This window comes from Sciurus carolinensis, chromosome 6 (assembly GCF_902686445.1).
Source record: "Sciurus carolinensis chromosome 6, mSciCar1.2, whole genome shotgun sequence".
NCBI classification, from domain to species: Eukaryota; Metazoa; Chordata; class Mammalia; order Rodentia; family Sciuridae; genus Sciurus; species Sciurus carolinensis.
In genome coordinates, this window is record NC_062218.1 from 27,184,659 (window position 1) to 27,209,475 (window position 24,817).

Here is a 24,817-nt window from a genome sequence, read left to right on the forward strand (position 1 = left end):
TTAAAAAACTAAAAGAAATAAAACTTTGCTTATTTTCTTAATCATTTTACTAGCTCATCATCAAAATCATTCATTGAGAGCAAGGATCAGTGGGCCAGACTCGGCCCACAGTGTGTTTCTACAAGTAAAGTTCAACGAAACACAGTCCTACTCATTCTTTTATAATCTATGGCCTCTTTCCGGCTGAAAAAAAAAAATAAAAATCACATGGTCTGCAAAGCCTTGCATCTGTCCTTGCATGTAAAACATTTTTATTTCCTTCATGCCTCCCTTAAATTTCATGAAGGCACAAGATGCATAACACTGGGACCAAAAATACTGAATTGGAGCATTTACCCTGGTCCACACCACTGTCTGCTGACTCATGTCTCACAATGACTGTCCTGGAAATGTGTCTGAAATTTCAACTCCTTGTGTATGCCTTTGAAAGGCATACATAAAGGTTTGGAATTGTCTCATGTAAACGGTCACGGTGGGACTACATGAAGACTTCAAACTCACAGGGTCAGATGGTTAAACCCCACAGTTCTCAATGTGAATGCCCTTGCCAGAAGTCGAACATGAGTAAAAATTACTCCAATTGCTTCTTCAAACTCAGTAAGTTTCTGGAGAACTGGAGAAGTTTCAATAAGTTGTCGATCAGTATTTGGCTCTTGTAGCTACAGAAAAATAGAATCATGAACAGATTTAGGTTAGAAAAGTAATTATCAATTCTAGGACAGTATTTTATAAAATTCCTTCTCCTGTGAGCAGAAATTTCTGAAATGCCAATAAAACATGGAAGCTTCTTTCTCATCTCTTAAAATGGCAAATAAACCTAATATTTAAAGAAGGCTCAAATAATATTTTCCAATCTTCCATCAAATTTCAAGGCCAAGTACTATACACAGATAGTTCAAAATCCCAAGTATTAGACTAACTCTCCAAGGAAGATGCCGAAGAACAGCTGTTAGAGAATATATATATCTAGTAAAGCAGCGGTTCTCCCACTTTAGCACTCTTGAAAACACTGGCAGGGCTTGTTAAAGGCAGATGGCTGGGCCCCACCCTGGAGTGACTGATTTTGTATGTGAAGTGAGGACTGAGAATCTGCCTTCCTGACAAGATCCTGGTGATGCAGATGCTGTTGTCTGGGGACTGCTTTGAGGCCAGTGCTTTAAGAGTTACTTGACTGCTGTGTCTTCCAGGGACCCAACTATTTGGGCAAATGAGCATCATTAAAACTGAATTCAGCTTACAATGGAGATTTTTATACCACCAGACAGGTGGTGTACCACATAACAATGAGCCTTTAACAACTGGCAGAGAGCAAATATGAAAAGTATAATTAAAATGAACATTTTCAACAACTTTGGGCAATCTCATATGATTAATAAAATATTTCTAAAGAACTGTGAATTAATGTCATTCACTACTATAAAGTCTCTCCTAAGAGTTCAACTACTACTGATTAGTCTTATTTTATTTATTTTATATACATATTCATACATGAAAATGTGTATAAATGAGTATACATATGCATATAACCCAAAGTAAAAAAGAAATAAAAGCAAAGAATAGTAAGAATTTTTAAACCGACTGAGTAAAATGGTGTCACCATGTGTAGATTGTTGAAATTCCTAAATCTTGAGTAAGAAGCCATCATATGGTACTAAAGTTTAAATTTGCAGTAAATTTAATGCAATCTGATACCAACCCCTCAATTCCTAACTCCAAATTAGGTTACAATTTACAATGTTAATTTAGTATTTGTTCTACTTTTTGAATATGCCAAGACATGCTTCCATAGTACTTCCCTGACAATCGTGGGCATGTGGATATATCGGCATCAATGCATTCGGCTTTGAATCCCACCTACTGGTACCCCCTGGGTAACAGAATCTCTTCCTCCTTGTGCTGCTCAGACCACATGACAGACACACATGGATGCATCTTACTATTTGTTCCCAAGTTTTCCTGTTCCAAACCCCAGCTTAAAGTAATGTCACTGAAGGGAATTGAAGGATAAAAGCATGAGGGGAAAAAGGCAAAAGAAAGTGAAATAAATGGCTGTAGCTATAAAGCCTACTGCAGACAGGAAGGTCATACTTACTTGGAGTGGGTGGAGAGGATAATTGAGCCAAACTTCACGCAGGTCCTGGAAAATGGAGTGATGTCTTTAATGCTCAAGGGAGCCATTTAACGCACCCTAGAGTACTAAATAAAATGTCGTTATTTGAAATACTGAACTATTTCAGATGCTGACTCCACTTACTGCAAATTCAATAGTGCTAGCAAACTAATTTTTTAAAATGTATTCACTATTCTAACTGCCTGTAGTGACTCTAATTAGCCTATTAAGCTGGGGAGGAAAAGAGCCACCCCCAACCCCAGAAGTCAAAGACACCTTTTAAAACTAAGTTACAGATCTGCTTAACCTAATACACTGGGTTAAGCTGCTGTTTTAATCATATCTCTCAGCTCACCATTCCCCAGGAATGTGTATCAGCCATGCCTTTTTGTATGTAAAACTCATCTCAAATGTCTTTTATTTTAGGCACTAATTTATATTATCACTTGAGCTGTTTTAAAACAGAGTGGGTAACACACCAGATTTAGTTCATAAGCTCTGGCATTTATGATATCACACTCACTGTGGGTCACACAATATTTATCTGAAATCTGGTAATGAATTTAATGGAAAACTTTAGTATATTACTTCATTTGTTGAGTTAAATCCATGGGTAGTTATAATTAGAATTTACTCAGGATTAGTGGTTTTCCTTCAGGTTCTGACTCTAGGGAACTTCTGAATTTACTTTCTGGCTTTAAAATCAGGTTTTGAAAGAAATGACCAATTTTTTTTTTTTTTATTAAAGAGGGAAAAACATTTTCTAAATGCAGCAGGGTGTGGGGGATTTAGAATTGGATGGTGAGACTGAAATTTTAAAAAATCAGTATTCTACACAACTTGCATCTTAAAAAAATACAGTTAGGGGTTATTTCCATGTATGTACGTACACACACACACACACACACACACACACACACACACACACATGGGGGGTACCAAGGATTGAAGAACTCAGGGGCACTCAACCACTGAGTCACATCTCAGCCCGATTTTGTATTTTATTTAGAGACAGGGTCTCACTGAGTTGCTTAGCACCTTGTCGTTGCTGAGGCTGGCTTTGAATTCACAATTCTCCTGCCTAGGCCTCCTGGATTGCATACCACCATGCCCGGCTATTATTTGCCAATATTAATAAAGGGGTTTACAAATCAAATTGTTAAGCCATTTGAGAAGAACTCCCCCCTTAATCAAATCAATAACCTTATCCTTGAATTCCTGCACTATGAATCACATGGAATGTCACTCCCTTCTCACAACTTCCTATGTACTCCCAATGCTTTCTTCTCCCTCCTCCACCCCTCAGTGGACATTTACCAAACTTCAGCTCTTCCCTGGCTAGTTATCAGCTCTTCTGGAGTACTCCACCATTCTTATGGCTTTAACTACTGATTCAGTTTTGATTCCAGGTTCATTTTTGCTATAGCACTGACCTCTCGTCTAACTCCAGAAGGCTGAATGTCTTGGGGGCATTTCTTACCTCATATGCAACGTGACCAGATGATAATTTTTCACCTTTCATCTTAAGCTAGAGAGTGTGGTATTAGGGAGAGTTGCAGGCTCAAGTCAGGCTGCCTATGTTTAACTCTGATTCCATGTGGGCAAATTACTCAGTCTCTCTAAGCCTCCATTTCCTCAGGTATAAGCCAGTTATTTACAGTACCTTCTTCAAAGTGTTTTCTGATGCCTCAATGAGCACCTTGCTCAAATCACTAAACCCAGTGCTGGGCCACAGAAAATACTATTAATAACACTATATCAACAATAATGATAAACAGCTGTCTTCCTACCACCCCAATCTCTAAAGCTCAAGATGCTCAGGGACATTTGGATTCATCTGTCTACTAGTTCCTTCATGTTTTCAAAAATACTGTGATTCTTCCTTTGATGTCAGCTGCCATCTATCTGGAAGTAACAGCCTAACACTTCACCAGACTATTTCAACTGTGTCCATTTCCTTTCATCTACCCTGCACACTGAAATGAGGTTCTGTTTTACCTTGTCAGAGCAAATACACTGGAACAGACTAGAATCTCAGTGCTGCCATTTATTAGCTTAAGGATCTCAAGCAGGTCTCTAACTTCTATTTGCTTTTCTGAAAATTATTCATGACTGATGGGTCACTGATGCAACATATAGGTGTTCAATAAAAATATGATGCAACATACTTTTATTGAACACTTATTATGCATTATGTACCTAAGATGAATAGGATACTATTCCTGTCCACAAAAAGGCCTGGTGGGGAAGAATGAAGGTAAATAAGTATAGATAGAAAACTACAATAGTTCCCATAATAGCAAAAAAATATTTGAAACTATGTCACAGCAGCCACTTTCTCAGATTACAAGGAATGGATACAGTTGAAATGGTCTAGTTGTGAGGTGCTGGGCTGTTACGCAAAGATGGATGCAACTGGGTTTCTAAGTAGAAACCACACACAAGTACTAGGAGCATTCTGCTGGAGTACTGTGTAAATCTTCAAAGAAGTAGTCCTGAAGAATATGAAGAAGTCTGCAAATCAGCATAAGGAGAGAACCAAAAGCAGGGTACCATAAACACAAAAATAATGTCTTCACGTATATCTACACAAGAGGGAGATTTTAGTGAATGCCATAGAGGAAGAGAAAAGGAAGGAACCTGAGACAACAGATGGGAGTCAGATCACGAAAACTCCTAAACACTGTAGTGTGTAATGCAGATTCTGGAAGACAGTAATCAAATATCTTAAGCAAGAAAATCACGGCCAAATTCATGCATCAAGAAGACTACACTTAGCCTGATAGGTGGACTGGAACAGTGGGAGGGCTGCCAGCTAAAGTGTCAGGTGAGATGGGAGCACAAAGATGGAAGCAGCAGGATGGCCAAGAGAGAAGAAATTCAAGTCACCAGGGCTAGGAGTGACAGAATTTTCAAAATGAAAGGACACAGGGAGAGAAAAAAAATACAACTTCGGGATAGAAACAATCCTAAGGGTTCTGATTTAAAAGATAAAAATAAAAGAGAAACATGATTTGTGATGAGTTCAACATTAAACAGTTGAAATGAGGTGTCTGCAGAACACCCATTTTAGTCTACCCAAAAGCAATTGAAAAGATGCTCATTCCAATTTCTAAAGTTCCAGAGAAAGGCCTGGGTCAGAGATACTGGGGACAGAGGGATAGAGGCAAGCGAGGTGGGGATAGGAAAAACCCTGATACTTTATCTTTCTACAAGGCAAAAGGGGTAATCAAAATGAGGCAATAAATCTGAACATACCAGGTAAACCTTGAAGGGTCACACAAAGATTAAAAGATGAAAACACAAGAAATTTGTCTAGAGTTGAAAGAGTAAAAATCGGTTGAGGAGAGAAAGAAAAGACAGCCCCGCTGTTAAGAGGGCTGAGAAGACAGATACAGCCAGCAGCAAAATTAACAGGAAGCAACTAGTCCCTCAACACCTTGTGGTGCCTGTGAGATGCCATCAGGACCCTGAAGAGAGTGTCTCCTGCCTTCCTGCCTATGCTGCCAGTTGCCCTGCTTTGCTGTGTCTCATCCTAAAAAAACAATTACTACAGACACTCAAGGTTGAACCTCCCTTACCTCACGACAGCACCAACCCCAAATTAATCCTGTTGTTTGTCTTAATTCAGTTTCAGACAAGACAACCAACGGAGAACCGTCAGAATCACTGGGCACCAGCCCAGGACTCACAAAGGACAAGCCCCATTGTGAGAGCCCCCTGCCACATAGGGTCAACCAATATGACTCTGTCAGCCTATAGGCTTGTCCTCAGCTGCCTCTGGCTGATGGTGAAGCCATTACACACAAAAAGCACATATTCACTAACATTTCCCACATACTGCAGCTAACAGAGGCACACCAGTATGGACATGTCAGAGCCAAAATGTCCAAATTGGTGTACCTAAACACACTGCCGTGGAAAGCCTCCATTACTGAGTGAGCCCTGTTAACTTTCCATAAAAGACACCCTAAAATGAATTCTGAATCTCAGCTGTCCCATTTGTAAGATAATGTTCAGACTCTGCTTTTTCATTTAGGAACTTATTCATTTCACTCTTTCAACAAATATTTATTAAACGCAGCACATGCCAGCATTGCACTAGTACTGGAAACTTAAGATAAGCCTCCAAAGTACACAAGTGGGAGAGAAGCAGTTTAAAGAGAGCAAAGAATCTAAATACAAATGGATGCAATTTAAGAACTCAAGGTGTAAAATGTGTGTAATTCAGGAAAACAGGAGTATTGTGGATGCAAGTAAGATGGGCGAAGGGGGCAGGGGTAGGGTTGGGGTGGGGCAGGGAGAGGTTGCTAACCTTGCCAACAAAAGGTAACAGTTACAACAACGTATTTTAAGATTTAAGAAAGTCTTAAAATACATGCTATTTGCTATAGAAACAAACCAAGACACAGGCTTGTTTATCCATGTAGGACAAAATGGGGGACAGAGAACATCTGCAGATAATTTTCCCATCAAAAGGAAATTTACACTACAAAAAGCATCACATTTCAAGAAAAAACAAATAAAAATAGCAAATTCTCAGATATGAACAGCATTAAGGTCACAATTTTTTAAAAACTATTGATTTTTTTTTTTTTTTAAACTACCCAAAGTAATGCAGTAATAACATTTGACAGCCACTTATGTTGAAGGTTTCACAAAGGCTTAAAACACTGGCTTCCTGTGTTCTTTATTACTCCACCAGGGCTATTTCATTCAATTATGATGACATTTCAATTTGGAATACAAAGTTGCCTCTCCCTTTAAATGTTAAATTGACTTGTTTTGGTACAAAAAGCATCCAGTATGCTCTATTACATGCAAGATTAAAAAGGTATCTCTGGCAATATTAATGGCTTAATACTTTAGTAACAACAGAAACTATTTTAGAATCTATCTTTTTTCTTTAAACTATAATTTGCTTGGAGAAAAAAAAGTAACATCCATACTCTTTATTCATAGGCCGCTCAGAAACTCCCTGTGAACTGACTTTCTAAAATATATTCGTCTAGTCTACATAATTTACATAAAAACTAATCAGAAACACAAAAGCCAAAAGGCTATAACTAAGTCTGCATGGGGTAGGTACCCAGTGATTATAAAACACAAAATCATAATTAACATAAAGAAACTTTGAAATTAAGCTAAGTACTATTATATTTATATTCATATTCAATTTACAAGTGACCCTGAGAAAAGATGGTTCAGATCAAAGAAAACTCCTGGTGTAAATGCCCTTAGAACTTCCCCAACCGCCACAGCTGAGTAAGCTGTTCGGATATACTTTATATCTACTACCTAGGATGTAGTATGTTGTTTCTGCTAGTCTCTTCAAAATTCAAAACCAGTTGTAATAAATTCTTCTATAATGATATATAACAGAAAAATAAAAACAATTCAAGATAAATACCGGATCATTAAAGAGTAAGCGTCCAAATAACTGTTTGGCTTCCTCCAGGCTTCCCTCCAAGTAAACAGCTCCTAGATAAAAGGAAGAGAATGTCAGAAGGAAGGCTGCATTAATATGCAGAGAAAATTACATATCTCTACAAACAGCAAAAAGGCAAGCCAAAACCACTCACAGAAAAAAATTGAAGTGTTCAGAAGCGATTGTTTAAAGGTAACATTTTCCCTCTTTTAGCTATGCTTTGTGTTACACATTAGGCTGAAATGCAAAATTCAATTCACTAAAATTAAAATCTAATATTGTAAGTAGAAGAGGTCAAATATGAACTATCATGAAGGGCATGGGTAAAAGCTGTACTAAGGGTTTAAGACACAAACATCTGACTTGACTCTAAAGAGTACATCATTTCACTTTCTGTATTTACCAAATATACACTGGCATCTAAGAAAAAGCCTGAAACAAAACCAGAGTCTGGACGAATGAAGGCTTCTGCAAACAAAAATCAGGACAACTTTTAATATGAAATAATTAAGCACTATGTATACATTTAGCATTAATTATAACAAGAAGCACTATGATAACATTTTTACTTGATATGTACTAACTCTGGTGTAGTATGATCATATTTCCTTTTTTTGAACCCAGGGCCTTATGTGTGCTAGACAAGTGCTCTATTACTAAGCTACATCCCCAGCCTAGCCATATTTTCTCGAAATCAAATTTTTACATCTATCTTTAGAAAGGCTATTTTTCCATGCATGATGTTAGAACACTTAGTTACCGGATTCTTGATAAGTAAATACATTTATTATTTATCAATAGTCGTAGTAATAATAATTGCAACAGGAGTAGTTGTTCTTTAGTTGTTGTGGTTTGAGAACCATTTATGCCCAGAGCAGCATGCAAATTTCGACTTTTTTTTTTTTTTGTGGTGCTAGAGATCAAACCCAGGGCCTTGCCCAAGCTAGACAAGCACTCTACCAATGAGCTAGACCCCCTGTCCCATTTCTACATTCTTACCTTCACCTTCATAGGTCATACCAAGAGCAGGGCATTAGAACAGATTTATAGAATTTAGGCTCATATTATGTGATTTGGGGAAGGGCTTAATTTAGTAGAACACAGTTCTGGTTTGAATGCCACCAGGACTATACACTATGATCCTTTCAAGAACTCTATGAGTGAGTGATACTATCTCCATCTCTCAGATGGGAAAGTTGAAGATCAAAGAGACAGGATAACTTACCAGGGACACAGATCTGATAACTGAACAGGGAATTGAATCATGTCTGCTTGGCTCTGGAGCCAACAGTAACACTAACTGTCAAAAATATTCTATGTACAAAGCACATTAATTTCATGTGATAGATAAACTCTGAAAATAGACCTATTTGTGAAAAACAGACATAGCTGTGAAAGACTGTGGATAATTATTAAACATTCTCTTACTACTATCATCAGCATGAAACTATAATGGGAAGCTTTTATATTCATTTTTCAAAGGAAGAGGGCAAAAATGAAAAAGAAGTACAAAGGCCTTTGAAAATAAAATGTACTTTATAAAAAAGTGAGGAAATTGTCAATCTACTACAACATTTCATTGTGAAGCATACCTGTAATCATAAGTTAATTAACTCTACATAACTTTCCTATACCAATAGATAACTATTCTGGCTACAAACAAAAAGCAGCTTTGGATACAAAGAGCCTGAGTGAGCAGTTTAGAGTCTACATCAGTCTTGTTTCAAGTGAACAAATATTAGTTATAGAGACTTACCCCAGGATTTTTAAATGTGGTATTTTCAAGATGTTTAAATTAGAAAATCTTGCAAGTAATTCAAAATTTGGTCAAAATCACTGGGGTATCTCTAGCAACCCAATTTGTTTATGTATGAGAGATATTAAATCTGGAAAGTAATCCATCTCCATTCTAATTCACTTCAATTCAAGAAATATTAAACATCTATATAACATATATCAACGCAGGAACCAAGAAAACATGATCAGTGCTTCAGAGGAACTAAAATGACTATGAGACAAGGTAGTGGGCATTGTACTAAGCATCTCACAAGCTTTGGGAACAAGTAATTCTGTCCCAAGTTTCCACAATGACTTTTATGTGCTCTTCAGATAGATTAGATATGCAAGAGAAAAGATTTTAAAGGGATATTACCTATCAAGGCTTCAAAGCAATTAGCCATTGCATGTCGGAGGTCTGATTCTCTACACAGGTCCGGTCCGTGAGCATATAGCATAAATCGATCCAGCTCAAGTTTCTACAAAATTCAAAAAGACAGTAAGTTCAGAGAGTTTGCCAAAATCCTAACTATAATAACAGCATCTCCTGGGGAGAGGCTGCTAGCCACAATCCACTGGTCATATGTCAGTACATTAAGAGAGATTAATCTACCATCCATCAGGAGTCCTTTCTGTATAGCTCAGTTCAGACTAACTCAACTCTTACCCAAACTCCAATAGTGCAATTAGGGTTCAGAACCGATCAGATCTGATTACTCCAAATTCATGTTCAGACCAAGGTGAGGATCTGGAGGCCCTCTATCTTTGTACTCGTGTCCCTTTATGAGGTTTCCACAGTCATTTCTCTAAAGCAGAGACAGTCATTTCTCTTTTGAGCAATGAATTTTCTTAAGGGAGCTAAGAATACTTTTTCAGTGGATTTGTATTTCTTTTTGTGATTTGGCCTCAGGAAAGTTTAAAGCCAAATTTGTTGCCCCATACTAGGTGTAGAACTTATGAATACATCTCTGTATACTAACTTTACCTCTGGATTCATTCTTCTGCCTAAACCATATTTTCCTATGATTTCTATAGTTATTTGGTATCTATAGTTATGTTGGTTTCCTAACATACAATTCAATATAAGTCCTTTTAGAACTAGACATAAGATGTACGAATACTTTTATATAAATCCTGAGAATGAAATGATAATACTTTTCATAAAAGAGAATGATACAAACATTTCAGAGACATGCAATAAATTGCATTCCATTACCATACAATTCAATTCAATAATACTAAGCAATAACATGACACAGTATGGAACACGTGGCAAGTCAATGAACAAACCTAGGACAATATGAGTCTCATCAGTCCTCCAATAAGACACTCAGATTTTCTGTGTCTCCAGATGTAGGTTAAATATACAAATACATTTATAATGGAAAATGACAGACAATAAAAATAAGGTATATTATGCTATCAATATTTTGTTTTGCTGGGAATCCACAGTATAAAGTATCCGCAAATGAGAGTTTTGACTACCACAAATATAACAGCAGAAACACCTTTTTAAAAAAAATTGATCCCAAAGTACAAAAATTTAAATTAAATATGTAAATTTCATCTGTTTCACAACTTGACTGGGAAAATCCAATTGTTTGTTATCTCTGGAGCCCTGCTTGAGAACAAACTGCAAACCTCATTTCATCTTACAAAACAACTATTCTAGAGTGCTGTGAATTTTCCAACTTACCATAGTCCCTACTCTATTATCCTAATTTTTCCATGTAGGCATTAGTAAAACTTTTAAAAGGGAAATAGTACAGGCTGGGAGTGTAGCTCAGTAGAGTGTGTGCTTAGCATGCTCATGCATGCTGGTTCCTGGATTGAATTCCTACCACCAACAGAAAAGGAAAGGAAAACAGGGGGAAGGAGTGGTGTGCTATTGTGTGTGCCAAAATGTTCACATGTCTGGAGAGCTGACCTCAAGCTTACATTAGACTCTCAAAGAGGTCAGCAAGCTTCTAATTCCACCACTCCCAAATGGTTAAGGACCACTGGTCTAGAGAAGGTGGGGTCAACAGTGTGTTCTGCTGGAGCTGAGCTATGGGAATGTGAAGACTTGGGCTTGGTAGAAGAACATAAATCCCCCCCAAAAAAGAAACTGGCTACCCTGCACTATTCATGGCTCTGTACTGCACCCAATGTGTTACATAAAAATGTCTGCTTTTGTGCTATGACAATTTCCCACACTTCATAAATATTCTCCCTATCATCATTCCTAGATGTGCTTGAATAATTATGCAATTCCATTACATCCTAAAATAACAAAGAAAACTTTAATGGGGGGCAATGATAATCTACTTGTTAATATGTATTTCCAATGGCATTTAGGTGAACTTTTTGAAAGCACTTTGAAAATTCAATCAACTAAAGCAGTAGTATGTGGCATTGTGGAATTTCATTCATTGGGAGGTTATTAAACCAAGCTTATCTTGTTGCCTACACTTTTTCATTAAGACATCCCTATTTACATTCTCAAACACCACCAAAGCTGGCTCAAAGCCTGCCATTGCAACTGTGATGGTGGGATTAAATAAAACAAAACAATGCATTCTTGCTGACACAAAAATCCCAGGCTAAAATTAATCATATTTTGAAAATAATCAATTGCCTAGGAAAGATCAAATCAAGAAAGCAGTCATAAGATTAGGACAGGTTTTGGCTCGCCTTTTCTGTCAAATTCCAACTTCTATAACAAAATGAAAGGGGAAAATTACTTAAGCTAAAAATCAAGGAATACTCATAGAAGCTTTTCCAGTGGATCCTTGATGTTTGAGGATTTAAAAGTCACAGCTCTGCCTACTACTGCCTAAACCCAAAGGTCTACAAGAATGAAAAAATTTATTATGAGAACAGTTGTAAAAGCAATAAAAATAACTAGTTCCAACAAGTTCATTTACATCTTTGTGTGCTTACTATGAACGATCATCATGCCAAGCACTTTATAAATAGAATCATGAAAACTCATCTCATTTAATTCTCATAACAAGTCTGTGTAGCAGAGACTAATGCCATTCCCTCTTTACAGATAAAAAAGCAGATACTTGGAGTAGACAATATCTGGTTCTTGGCCACCTGGTTGGCAAGAGGAGGAATGTGGACTGGAACCCTGATGGGTTAGCAAAGTACCCATATTCTTATCTGTTATGATTTACTATAAGACACTGCAGGAAAGGAAAACAGCAAATCAGACCATGAAGTAAAACCCCTAGCAGGAATCTGAATTACAAAGAGGTTCTGTTAATCACTCAGCTAAGTCAATGAGGTGAGCTAGACAGCCCAAACCCTAAATATTAATTAAAGGAATTTCAGATTTGGGGGATTCTCAAAGATCTATAAAGTACCCCTTGTGGATATAAACTGAAGTATTCTCTTCAAAGTTATAATTCCACTTGTTAACAAATTAATAACAAATTTAATACAGAAATACTACACAAAGGATCAAAAAGTATTGCACTTCTTTTGCTTTGTTCCCATGTTCCTTTTCCCCAAATGTTTAACCTTGTTCACATACATCTGTCAATTTTTCCTTACCAGTTTTCAAGGTACCTCACTGCGGAGTTCATTAGTTGCTGGTGAAATTCACAAAGGTAATAGAACTAATAAAGCTGAATTCTTAAAACCCAAACAAAATACTTCTGGTCTGTAAAATATTACATCCTTAATATACTCTAAAGAGCTACTCATTCAAATGCATGAACTAAAGAACTTAAATACAAATGTTTTAGATGTTTCTATACCTTTGCTAGCATGGCAAGGTGCTGATTTTGAACAATGGCAGTCCGATAGGTTGCTAATCCACCTTCCTCCAGACTAGGAAATAAATAGTACAAATGGACACTGCAAAAAACATAAAAAATAAATACGCATCATGTAATTCTGTCTGTGGTGTATACAAATAGGGTTGGCATAGAATATCTGTGCAAGAGGTATCACATGAAATGAACTAAACGGTCTTAAAGTCTTTGGACATTAAATAGCAGCACAGACTGTTTTAAGGTGCTGGAAACCATAAGACACCATTCACTTCTATTTCCACTTTATTTCTGTTAAATGTTATCTCTGAAATCTGATGATGACCAAGAACTGAACAAACTGTCACAGTTTTATGTCTACTAAGAGCAAACATATCTGAAATTCTGAAACTGGGGATTGGGGATATGGTTCAGTGGTAGAGCACTAGCTTACTATGAATGAGGCCCAGTTCAATATCTAGCACTGAGAAAACAAAAATAAAGTTACTCCATAGTTAAGCATCCTTGGGTTCAATCCCTGGCAATCCTTGCTCCACAAGTTACTGAAACTCTGAAAACAACTATGTCTCCCAGCTGGGTATTACAGGTGGCCTCTGAAGAGAATTCAGGAAAGCCCTGAGCAGGGCATACTGGCATACAGGGCTAGCTCTGCTGTCAGAATGAGCTAAGGAAGCCCATCAGAAAAGTGTGGGACCTGGATAGAAGGTCACACAGGAAACTAGCTGGACCACAACTGTAGCTGCTCCCTCCTACATAGCCCAGCATTCGACAAGATCCATTGTGGATCATGAGGGCTAAGCACAGTTAGTCTTAGAGGATTAGGGAGTAGTCCTTCCTCCTCATTGTGTCATTCCTGTGAAAAGAAGTGACCCAAAGAGAATAAAAATAGCTCAAAATAGTTCCAAGAGAAACGTGTGTCTCTTCCCTTTAAAAGAAAGATTATGTGAATATGAAAAAACAACATGCACTTTCCTACCCCTACCTTTAAATTAAGGATCCTAAAACACTTCTGAAGATACACACATACACACACACACAATCTAGTCATTAAAATTACTTGTAAGCTTTACTTCCCTTGAGATCAGAAAGAGTGAGAAAGGGATCAAAGACAAATCCTGAAAGATGAAATGACATTTTAAAATATCATCCTTTTCTTTTCAAATTGAATATAAGCTCTGAAGCATCTAGACCAAGACCAGCTGATCTCCTGCGGCTGTAAGCAACTTTAACATATGCTTGACAGGACACAGACCCAGCCTTTCATCTTGTAATCTCACTCATTACAGCAGCAGCAAGTGTGAGTTGTCAGGGCAAGAGCCACCGACATGCAGCTTTTAAGCGCAACAGAAGACACAAAATTCACGGGGCTTCAATGCCTTGTTTGGCTAATTACAAAGAAGGTAATGTAATAAGTATGTTACCTACAAAATGTAATTACTGGAGAACTGTAAAAAAGTCTACTTACCTGGTCAGGAACTCTACAACAGCATCACCCAGAAACTCCAATCGTTCGTTGTGATTAATCCTATAATGAGAATTTAAAAGATCATTTAAAACAGCATACTTTCTTTCCCTCTCTCTCTTCTAAAAAAGGAAACATGAGGGTCAGCTCCTTCAGTAATGAAACACTGTGCCTTATTTGTGCCTTATTACTCAATCAGGAGGACTAACTACCATCCTAGCCAAAGGCATGGGCAGTGGGAAGGCATTCCTTCATACTACGTGGTTCAGGGTATCTAACCTATGCATGCAACTCCTGGGAACCAGGCTTAGGGCATGCAGAGAAGTCACAGTGACACTGTACTAATTGTACCTCTGTACTACTCTCAGGTGAATAAAGAAAGGAGAATGCAATCTAGTGAGAGTTAGAATTGACCACTGAAAAGTCTGTTTTGACTCAATGTTTTCAAGATTTCTTCCATCACCCAAACTCTAAACTCAATCCAGTATGCAAAGTCCTTCAAAACAAGTTAATCCACCTTTACCATCTCATGACCACTGTTATCCTTGCCCACCTATGCTCTGGACTCCTGCTTCGAACTGCCTACTACTCTTTGGAGAAGGCATCTCCTAAAATATTTGGTGCCTCTCTTCAGGTCAGGTTCTCTGCACCCTAGAACCTTCCACTCACTACTCTGTATACCTAGCCACGCTGAACATCTACTCATCCCTAAAGACCTTGAGAAAATGTTTTCTTCTCTATGAATTCCTATCTGGTGTTCATTGTCAAAACACTTTCCCTTTAGTGCACAGATCACACTACATTTATGTGTTAAATTATATGATGAAGTCACATCTTACAGACTGTTAATTTCTCCTGAGGTATCAGACTGAAGCAACCAGGAAGATGGCCCATGGGAAACTTCCTTCTGCCTCTCAGCAAACCCAACCTCTTCTTTAAACACTAACATGCTTCTCCCACTGTTTCTCTGGTGAGCAGAGACGTGCCATGATCTGATTTAGGTTTTCAAAAGGCCTCCCTGGCTGCTTTGCAGGAAAAAGAAGCACTAGAGGGGGTACTACCATCCCAAGGAGACATGGGGTGCTTGTGCTGGGAAGGTGACAGTGGAGGAAAGGAGGCACAGTTAGATATGGGGAACATTTCGGATTTACGGCAGAAAAGAATGGTTACTAGTCAAGATCAGGAAGCTAAAAACAATGAAGGTCAAAGCCTAGAGTTCACTTACAGCAGTGGGATGAAAAGTGGTGGAGCTACTATGCAGAGAAAGACCAAAGCAGAGCAGCTTAGGGGGACACACAGGAAATGCACTTCAGATATTCTGAAATGCTCACAAAGCTCCCATGTGGAAAGATCCAGTCAAGAGCTGGGTGTGTTAACCTACTCTTCATGGGTCAGCAAGGACAATGCTAGTAGGGTCTTCAGGAGAAGCCAGTGTTAGACAGGACTTGGCGATGAAATGGATGACACAACTTGGTTGAAAATGCAGCTGCAAAAGAGAAGGGGTCCCAGACTGAATCAGGAGACTGTCAAGGTTTCAAGGCCAGGAAAGCAGAGAGAAGTCAGAAAGGTAGAAGGCTGACCAGGGAGGTAGAGGAAATGAAGGCCAGTGCATTACCCTTCAGCCAGGAGACAAGTTGCACTAAAGATGGTAGGCCAGGATGGTGTTGCAGATTCAGATCAGATGGGGACAGAGCAATATTTCAGTCACATGGAAGTCACTGGGGCCACTGATGGTCCATCTGTTAAGTGGTGTACTGTTTTAGTCAGTTTTTCTTTTTTTTTTTTTTTGCTGCTGTGACTAAAAGACCTGACTAGAACAATTGTAGAGGAGGAAAGTTTATTTAGGGGCTCAAGGTATTAGAGGTCTTAGTCCAAAGGTCAGCTCCATTCCTTGGGGCAATATAGCAGAACATCATGGAGGAAGAGTGTGGCAGAGAGAACTAGTTCACATGGTGATCAGGAAATAGAGAGAGAGTCCACTCGCCAGAAACAAATATATTCCCAAAGTTATGCCCCAATTACCACCTCCTGTAGCCATACCCTAACACTTCAGTTACCACTCGGTTAATCCCTAGCAGGGGGTTAAATCACTTGAGTTAAGATTCTTACAACCCAATCATTTCTCCTCTGAAGCTTCTTGCACTGTCTTACACATGAGCTTTTAAAGATACCTCACATCTAAACCATAACATAGACACAAACCTAATTCTGGCCATCAAGCCCTTCTCTACCCATTGCACCCACCCACTTAATCTACCTTCAACAGCAATTTCCAACCCCAAGCTGACCAACCTTCACACTGCACCCTGTGCCCACACCACACACTATGCTTGCTCCTTTCCCTGCTCCCTCTCCCAAATCCTGCCCATCACTACAGATGCCAGTTCACTCCCACCAGCCCACCTCCATCCCCACAAGATGTAAAGGGTTAGCACTCAGGCTGGGGATAGAGTTCAGTGGTAGAGGGCTTGCCTAGCACGTGCAAGGCCCTGGGTTCTATCCCCAGCACAAAAAAATAATTATAGGTTCTTTGACAAATTTTTCTTATTCTTACGGAATATATACTAGACGTTAAAGGACATTTTCCTTTTTGCTGCTACTCCACTAGCCAAGAATAACTAAAAAGTTCCACAGTGAAATATAAAATGTTGTTTTTTTTTTTAAAGAAATTTATTTTAGAAGCTACTCAGTACTGAGATATTGCATTCTGTCAAATGCACCTGAACTCCAAAAAGTATCTACCACCATTCCTGGAGAAAGCAGCGAGGAATGGGGGCACTCTTAACATTACGATGATGCAAACCCTAATTCCTCTTGCTATTTTCAAGAAACTTAACAATGTACTATCACAAAAAGAAACAGGCTCCACATCATGTACAACCACAAGAATGGAAACTTACACTCCATGTATATCTAAAAAGAACAAATTAAAAATTTTTACTCATGTATATCTAAAAATAATTTTAAAAGGAAAAAGAGAAATGGAGTTTTTAAAAAGAAAAAAATTATATTACCTAATTCTTTTTCATTAGCCAGTAAAATAAAAATGTACTTTCTGTGGCAGAGATTTTATTTGCTTCCTAACAGATCAAAGTATTATATAGCAAAATCCAGTTAATATAAAAGCAAGAAAACCTGGCAGGAGGCTGGGGGTTGAGGGGACAAACCACATTTGGACTGTCTTATACTTTATGGAAGAATAATAAGACATGTAGTCAAAGAGTAAGCTGCTTGAAGTTATATACTATCTTAAGTGAAGTTATATAGGCAAAGGTTTTACCTTAATTTCTTTGATAACATTTATGGAGACAAGAACTATGTCTAGGATTTTAATGACCACAATCTTAGACTGTTATTCAGTTTGTTAAAATACAAGGTCACAGTTCTAAACAGGTTTATTCAATAATGTATCTGAAATTCATTAAATAATTTGCCCATATCCAGCATATGTTTTTCTATATGTAATTATGATTAAATTCTGGAATAATCCACAAACCAAAATGGTGATTAAATTTCACTTTAGTTTATTCTTACACCAGGCAACTCCTAACCCACTGGTTTATGTAAAAAAAATGGACTGTGAGCAGTTAGTTCTCAAAGCAGTGGCAAATCTTTTGTTCCTTCTTCCACTGTTTGTACTGTTTTAACCACACGCTTTATACTCACTAACAAGCTTCAAGATGAGATGTCTTCTGAGGAGTAAACACCCATTTGTTTCTAAGAACTTATTACATTTATATAGCAAAATTTTTTTTCAAAAAGTCAAAGCACTTTTTAAAACCCCACTGTAACAGTAAGTGTGGTAAGGTGCCATTTACTCCATGGAAAGCAATCTTGACACGGGTCGAGTCCAAGGGTGACTGCTGAAGTGAGAGTACAGACAACATTTTCTCACCTTTGAATTTCAAACCTCAAGCGTGACTGGTATGGTAAAGCTACAAGGGACCTTGGAAGTCAGTGGAACCTTCTATCCAATTCAGGAACTCCTGCTCATTGCATCTATCTAGACATATAGGGGGAGAAGTTACAGCCCTACTGCACTTATGGGTCCCATGTGAAGGATCTCTTGAGAATTAACTTGAAACATCTAAATTAGCAAATCCACTAGTGGAATTTACTTATATTAAATGCATGTTATTATTGTATTTTTAATGCAAAATACTTATGTATATCTGCCTGAAAATATACAGTCAGCCCTCAGTATCTGAGTTTTGCATCTGTAAATTCCAACGACAAATTGAAAATAATCCCCCCCAAATTACATCTGTACTACATAAGGCTTTTATCTTGTCATTATCCCCTAAATAGTAGAGTATGACTACTATTTACATAGCATTTGTATTATATTAGGTATTAAAAATAATCCAGAGATGATTTAAAGGAGGACGTACATAGATTACATACCAATACTATGCTGTTTTATAGAAGGGACATGAGTATCAGTGGATTTCTGGCTCCCATGGTGTGGGTGGGAGCTGGAACAAATCCCCCCAAGAATATCAAAGGATGACATTTGTAACTGCCATTTCCTTAAATATGTAGACATTAATCAATAGTCCAAATAAATCTCTCTGTTGGCCCAGTAGATTTTTACATATTTTATCTGGTAATGACTCTACCAATCTGAAACAAAATTGAAAACAAAACAAACCAAGGCTGCTTGATTTTTAATTCTCCCCTACCACTCTCTCCGGGCCCCTCCTTTCCAAAGGTCTTACAGATAATACATGAATTACTTGAATTCCATTGAATGCCTAATCCTGCAGAACCCTTTGGTGGTGATATTTCATCACAATTTGCATGAGTTAAATATAACTATACAAATGAGATTATACATGGTTTCAACAGTGACACTTTTTAAAATTATGGGTAGCATATTTGCTTGAGAGGATACCTTTATAAAGCTTAATTATTTTATAGTTTTGATAGGCTATCAAAATTTATTCATTAATTTTAAGTTTTTATGCCTTTCTGTAAATTCTAGCTGACTTCAAATCAGATTAAACAAGACACTAACTAGCCATTTAGACCTCCAATGACCATTACCCTTAATGACCCAGTTTCTCTCTTTCTAGTCTATAAGTAAATAGCCTCAGATAAAAGCAATATTGAGATGGCATTCCTTCCTTTAATACTTAATTACTGAGTGCCTGCTCTGAAGAAGGTACTGGTTGGTTATAGAAAGGGAAGAAGGGAAGGGGACAAAAAAAAGTAGACCACAGACCTTCGAAATATTTATAGTCCAATACAGGAAATCAGCTCCGCACACAATCACAGTACATGAGAGAATGTATACCAGAAAGTAAACACCAGCAGAACTTGAGCAGGATGTCACAGGCTGCACAGGCATTCCAGAAATGGTTGAAATGATGATCTGCATGGGGGGTAGACAGCCACAGGGGAAAGAGAGATGTGCCTGGAAAAGTGGCCTGGGGTCAGGTCATGGAGCTTGGGCTGCCAGGAGGGATGGCTCAGCCTTTATTCAGTAGGAGGAAGTTTCAAACTGGTTATGGCTAAGAATTAGAATAAAGGCACCAAAAAGAACAAGATGCCTGATGGCAGAGGCAATGTGGCAGCTCTGGCAGAGTGCAGCCACTAATGATACTGGAGGATGGGTGGAGAGGGGAGGAGGTCTAGAAGAGTTCAGTCGAAGCCCTTCCCCTCAGTCCTCTTACTTTCCATCTCTGTGCTTTTATGAGAGTCAGAAACAGGTTTCCCATACAACCTAATAGCTCTCCCTCCTTTTTCTTGCCTGCAGAGATGGTCTAACCACTGATTCTCAGAATTTTAAAATCTGCTTCAAAGATAAACACTTCTAAGAGCAGAGACCACAGCATCCCATTTTATAACAGCAACTAAGAAACAAACAGGGGAGAGGGCAAACAGTTTAAAGTCAACTCAATTATTCAAGCTCACAGTATAAAACTAACCTATAATCCCTAAACAACTGCCAGATCTATCCTAAGCCTCTTGGCAGTTTTGTATGTTCTGCTTTTGATCTTCACTGAAGCACTTATCAGAGTCCCTCCTTTATTAAGTTATTTATGTTTCTAGAATTCTCACCCTACTCCAGGCAGTCACACCTCCTGGTTAGTGGGGCTTTTGTCTTATTTGCCTTTGGATCTCCTAAAATACCTACAAACTGCCTCAAACTAAAAAGGCTCTGGATAAATGTCTGTTGAGTTAAATTTGTGAGAAGCTTCTTAACACTGTCCACAGCTGCAGGCTGCTAGTAGCAGCAAATAGCAGTTGACCCTGGCAGTGGAGGTTAGGAGGCTCTTTCTTAACAGACATCTGGGTCAAGTCTGCATCAGCAAAAACAACATTCTCATGGCAAGAAGCAGCAGAGGACAGAAGTCAAAGGACAGGAGAGTATTTGTTCTCTGGTATCATTTTCAAAATGCTTAAATTCAGAAACGACATAATTTCTTAGATATCAGCCCCTCTGCCACAGTAAGAAAGCCCTCTCTCTGAGTTTCAGTTATGCTAAGCAAAAGCTGTACCACTGAGCCACACCCTTCAATCCAAAAGTCATCTCTTGGCTAGGAATGTGGCTCAGTAGTAGGGCACTTGCCTAGCAGGTACCAGGCCCCATATTCAGGCCCCAGTATCACAAAAGAAGGGGAGAAAATAAGCATCACTTTTAAAAAAAATATGTTTGTAGTCACTGATGGACCTTTATTTTATTCATTTATTTATATGTGGTACTGAGAACCAAATCCAGTGACTCACACATGCTAGGCAAGTGCTCTACCACTGAGCCACAACTCCAGTCCCATAAGCATCACTCTTTTTTTTTAATTTTTAAATTTTTTTTATTGTAAACAAATGGGATACACATTGTTTCTCTGTTTCTACATGGAGTAAAGGCATACCATTTGTGTAATCATAAATTTACATAGGGTAATGTTGTTTGATTCATTCTGTTATTTTTTCCCTTCCCCCTACCCCAAGCATCACTCTTAATAGAGCAAAAATTCATACTGTGAAATATGAATGTTACCATCAAAACAAGTAATTTATCTGGGCATGATGGTGCACGTCTGTGACTCAGTAGGCTGAAGCAGGAGGATCACAAGTTTGAGGTCAGCCTCAGCAACTTAGCAAGACCCTATTTCAAAAAATTAAAAGGACTGGGAATATGGCTCCGTGGTGAAGCACCCCAGGGTTCAATCTCCAGTACCAAACCAAAACAAAACAAAAAACAAAAAGATATAATTTACATACCAACAACTGGAGTAGTATGAGACAAAGATGATTTAAACCCGTATTTTCATCGCTGAAAAGTATGGTGTGCATTGCCTTGTTAAAGGGGTGAGCAAGGTCCCTTTATTAAAATGTAGAACTGGTGATCTGAACACTCCACAATGGAATAGGACAAAAATGAAACCATGGTCATAGTATTCCTGAGGGTGTGACTCAGGGCTCTTTTAAGTAGACAGTTTTCTGATCTTAGACTCTTAAAAAACACCCTGGTAAGGCATATGTTCAACTTCAAACCAGAATTTTAAAGCTCCATGCTATCTTTCTTTTCACCTTTTGAGTAGAGAGGAAAAATGGTTTAGTTCATGACAATATCAAAAGAGAGCAACTTGAGGCCAATTTAAAAAGGAAAGTGGCATACAAGTTGAGCATCCCTAAGCCAAACATCCAAAATTGATAATGCCCCAAAATCCAAAACTTGTCAAGCTTAATATCAGTGCTCAAAGTGGTTTGGATTTTGGAGCATTTTGATTTTCCAATTAGGGATTTTCGAGTGATTAAAATCAATGAAAATATTATAAAATACAAAAAGGCCAAAATCTGAAACACTTCCTCTCCTAAGCATTTCAGATAAGAGATTCTCCACCTGCTGAAGAAAAATGCATAAAGGAAGCTGTGTGGTCATTCTAGCAATTCTTTTAGCTGTGGAGGCTAGGTATTGGCTGAAGCAACTGCCTCAACTCTGTCACTTCTAATCCTACTCCACCTGCTTTAATCCATTTAGTCTGAATACCCACAACCACAGCTATTCAACTCTTCACCTTCCTATTTAAAACAAGAAAGCTGCCCTCAAATAATCTCCTCTATTGACTCAAAATAAAACCTGCTGAACTTCACACAAAATTAATCCTCCTGCTAGACACCTAAGAGTCTCATCCATCAGCCTTTTGATTTCACTCAATTTTCAAGGGTGCTAATGAGTTTATACAGACCTCACTCATTTTCTTCCCAGATCCTTTAGGGACTCAAGATAACACAAAAGTGAGAATTTTAATATATAAAGATATCTTATAAAAATCAAGAAATAAAACTAGAAAAGTAAACCTATAAAATTTCCCAGCTCACTCTGTGAGGACAGTATTACCACAACAATAAAACAAGACAAGAGCCAGATATAATGGCATATGCTTGTAATCCCAGCACCTTGTGAAGCTGAGGCAGGAGGATCACAAGTTCAAGGCCAACCTCAGCAACTTAACAAGACCCTGTCTCAAAATAATCATCTGGGTTTGTAATTCAGAGGTTAAACATCACTGGGTTCAATCCCCAGTACCAAAAGAAAAAAAAGACCTCACAGGAAAAGAAAACTATAAATGAATATCTCTTATCTAAATAGACACAAAAATCCTCAGCTAAACACTAACCAATTGAATTCAGCAGCATATACAAATGATTATATACTATAATCAACTGAGATTTATCTCAGGAAGGCAAGGTTGGTCTGACATCCCCAAATCAATTACTATATCAATTACCACTATCAGATGAGTAGAATAAAAGAAAAAATGCATGTACATGATTATCCCAATACGGAAAAAGCACATAACAAAACTAAACACCCTTTCGTGATAAAAACACACAATAACCAGAAATAGAAGATAAATTCTTCAATCTGTTAAAAGCCTTTTGTGAAAAACCCTCAACGAACATCATTTTCAATAGTGAAAATACCCCTAAAACTAGAAGTAGTCAAGAATATGCTATTAATACCTCTGTTAATATTGTATTGGAGGCTCTAGCCAGAGCAACTAAAAAGCACCTGATTGGAAGGAAGAAATAAAACCATCTCTAGCAGCAGATGATATGATCACATATATAGAAAATTCTAATACTTTCCAAAAAATATTAGCACAGTAAACAAGATCAGAAAGTTGCAGGATACAACATCAACATATAAAAATAAATTATTTCTGTATACTTCATAAAGAAGACTTTAATAAATGGAAAGACATCCCACTTTCCTGGGTCAGAAAACTTAATTTCAAGATAGTTAACTATTCTGAAATTGATTTATAGATTCAACATAATCCCTAACAAAATCCCATGCAAATTCTGTGGAGAAATTGACAAGATGATCCAATAATTCATGTAGAAACAATGGATACAGATAGTTAAAACTACCTAGAAAAAGAACAAAGTTGAGAAACTCATATATCAAACTTTGAAACTTACTTCAAAACTATCACAATCAAAACAGTGTGGAACTGATATCAGGACAGACATAGATCAATGCTTACTTCATATTAGGCAATGGTTTCTTAGACATAACACCAAAAGAACAAGCACCAAAAGAAATAATGAAGTGGACATCATTAAAATTTCTGGGATATGATCAAAGGATATGATCAGGAAAATAAAAAGACAATTTCTAAAATGAGAACTTTTATTTTGGGCAAATTATGTCTTATATGTGGAATATATAAAATATTATTATAATTCAATGCTAAAAAATAACCCCTTTAAAAATGAGAAAAAGGATCTGAATAAATATTTCTCCACACATGAAAAGACACTGAACATTAGAAGCCATCAAGGAAATGCAAATCAAAATAACAATGAGAGTACTCTGGGCTGCTCTGTGGTGTGAAACCAAGAAAGCAGACAAGCAGCTTCTCTGCAAGGTAAGTAAACAAAAAAAGGCGGGGTGGGGGAAGACAGCCTCTTCAACAAATGGTGCTAGGAAAACCGGAAATCCATATGTAGCAAAATAAAAGTAAACCCCTCTCTCTCACTCTGCACAAAACTCAACTCAAAGTGGATCAAATACTTAGGCATTAGAACAGAGACCCTGAGTCTATCAGAAGAAAAAGTAAACCCAAATCTCTACCATGTCAGCTTAGGAACTGACTTCCCTAACAAGACTCCTAAAGCATAAGAAGTAAAATCAAGAATCAATAAATGGGATGAAATCAAACTAAAAAGCTTCTTCATAGCAAAGGAAACAATCAATAACATGAAGAGACAGCCTACAGATTGGGAAAAAAAGTCTTTACCATACACACCTCAGATAGAGTACT

General features: G+C 37.7%; 1 protein-coding gene across 5 annotated transcripts in view; it reads right to left on the reverse strand.

Moving 5' to 3' along the window:
* Positions 1-24,817, reverse strand: part of Drosha (drosha ribonuclease III) — a 119,479-nt gene that overhangs the window by 18,063 nt on the left and 76,599 nt on the right. For all 5 annotated transcript variants that reach the window (XM_047555653.1, XM_047555655.1, XM_047555651.1 and 2 more), the window contains 6 exons: positions 14,541-14,600; positions 13,061-13,160; positions 9,691-9,793; positions 7,521-7,591; positions 2,093-2,137; positions 502-659 (listed from right to left, as the gene is read on the reverse strand). In XM_047555653.1, coding sequence (XP_047411609.1) covers positions 502-659; positions 2,093-2,137; positions 7,521-7,591; positions 9,691-9,793; positions 13,061-13,160; positions 14,541-14,600 — 537 coding nt within the window. The remainder of the gene's footprint in view (positions 1-501; positions 660-2,092; positions 2,138-7,520; positions 7,592-9,690; positions 9,794-13,060; positions 13,161-14,540; positions 14,601-24,817) is intronic.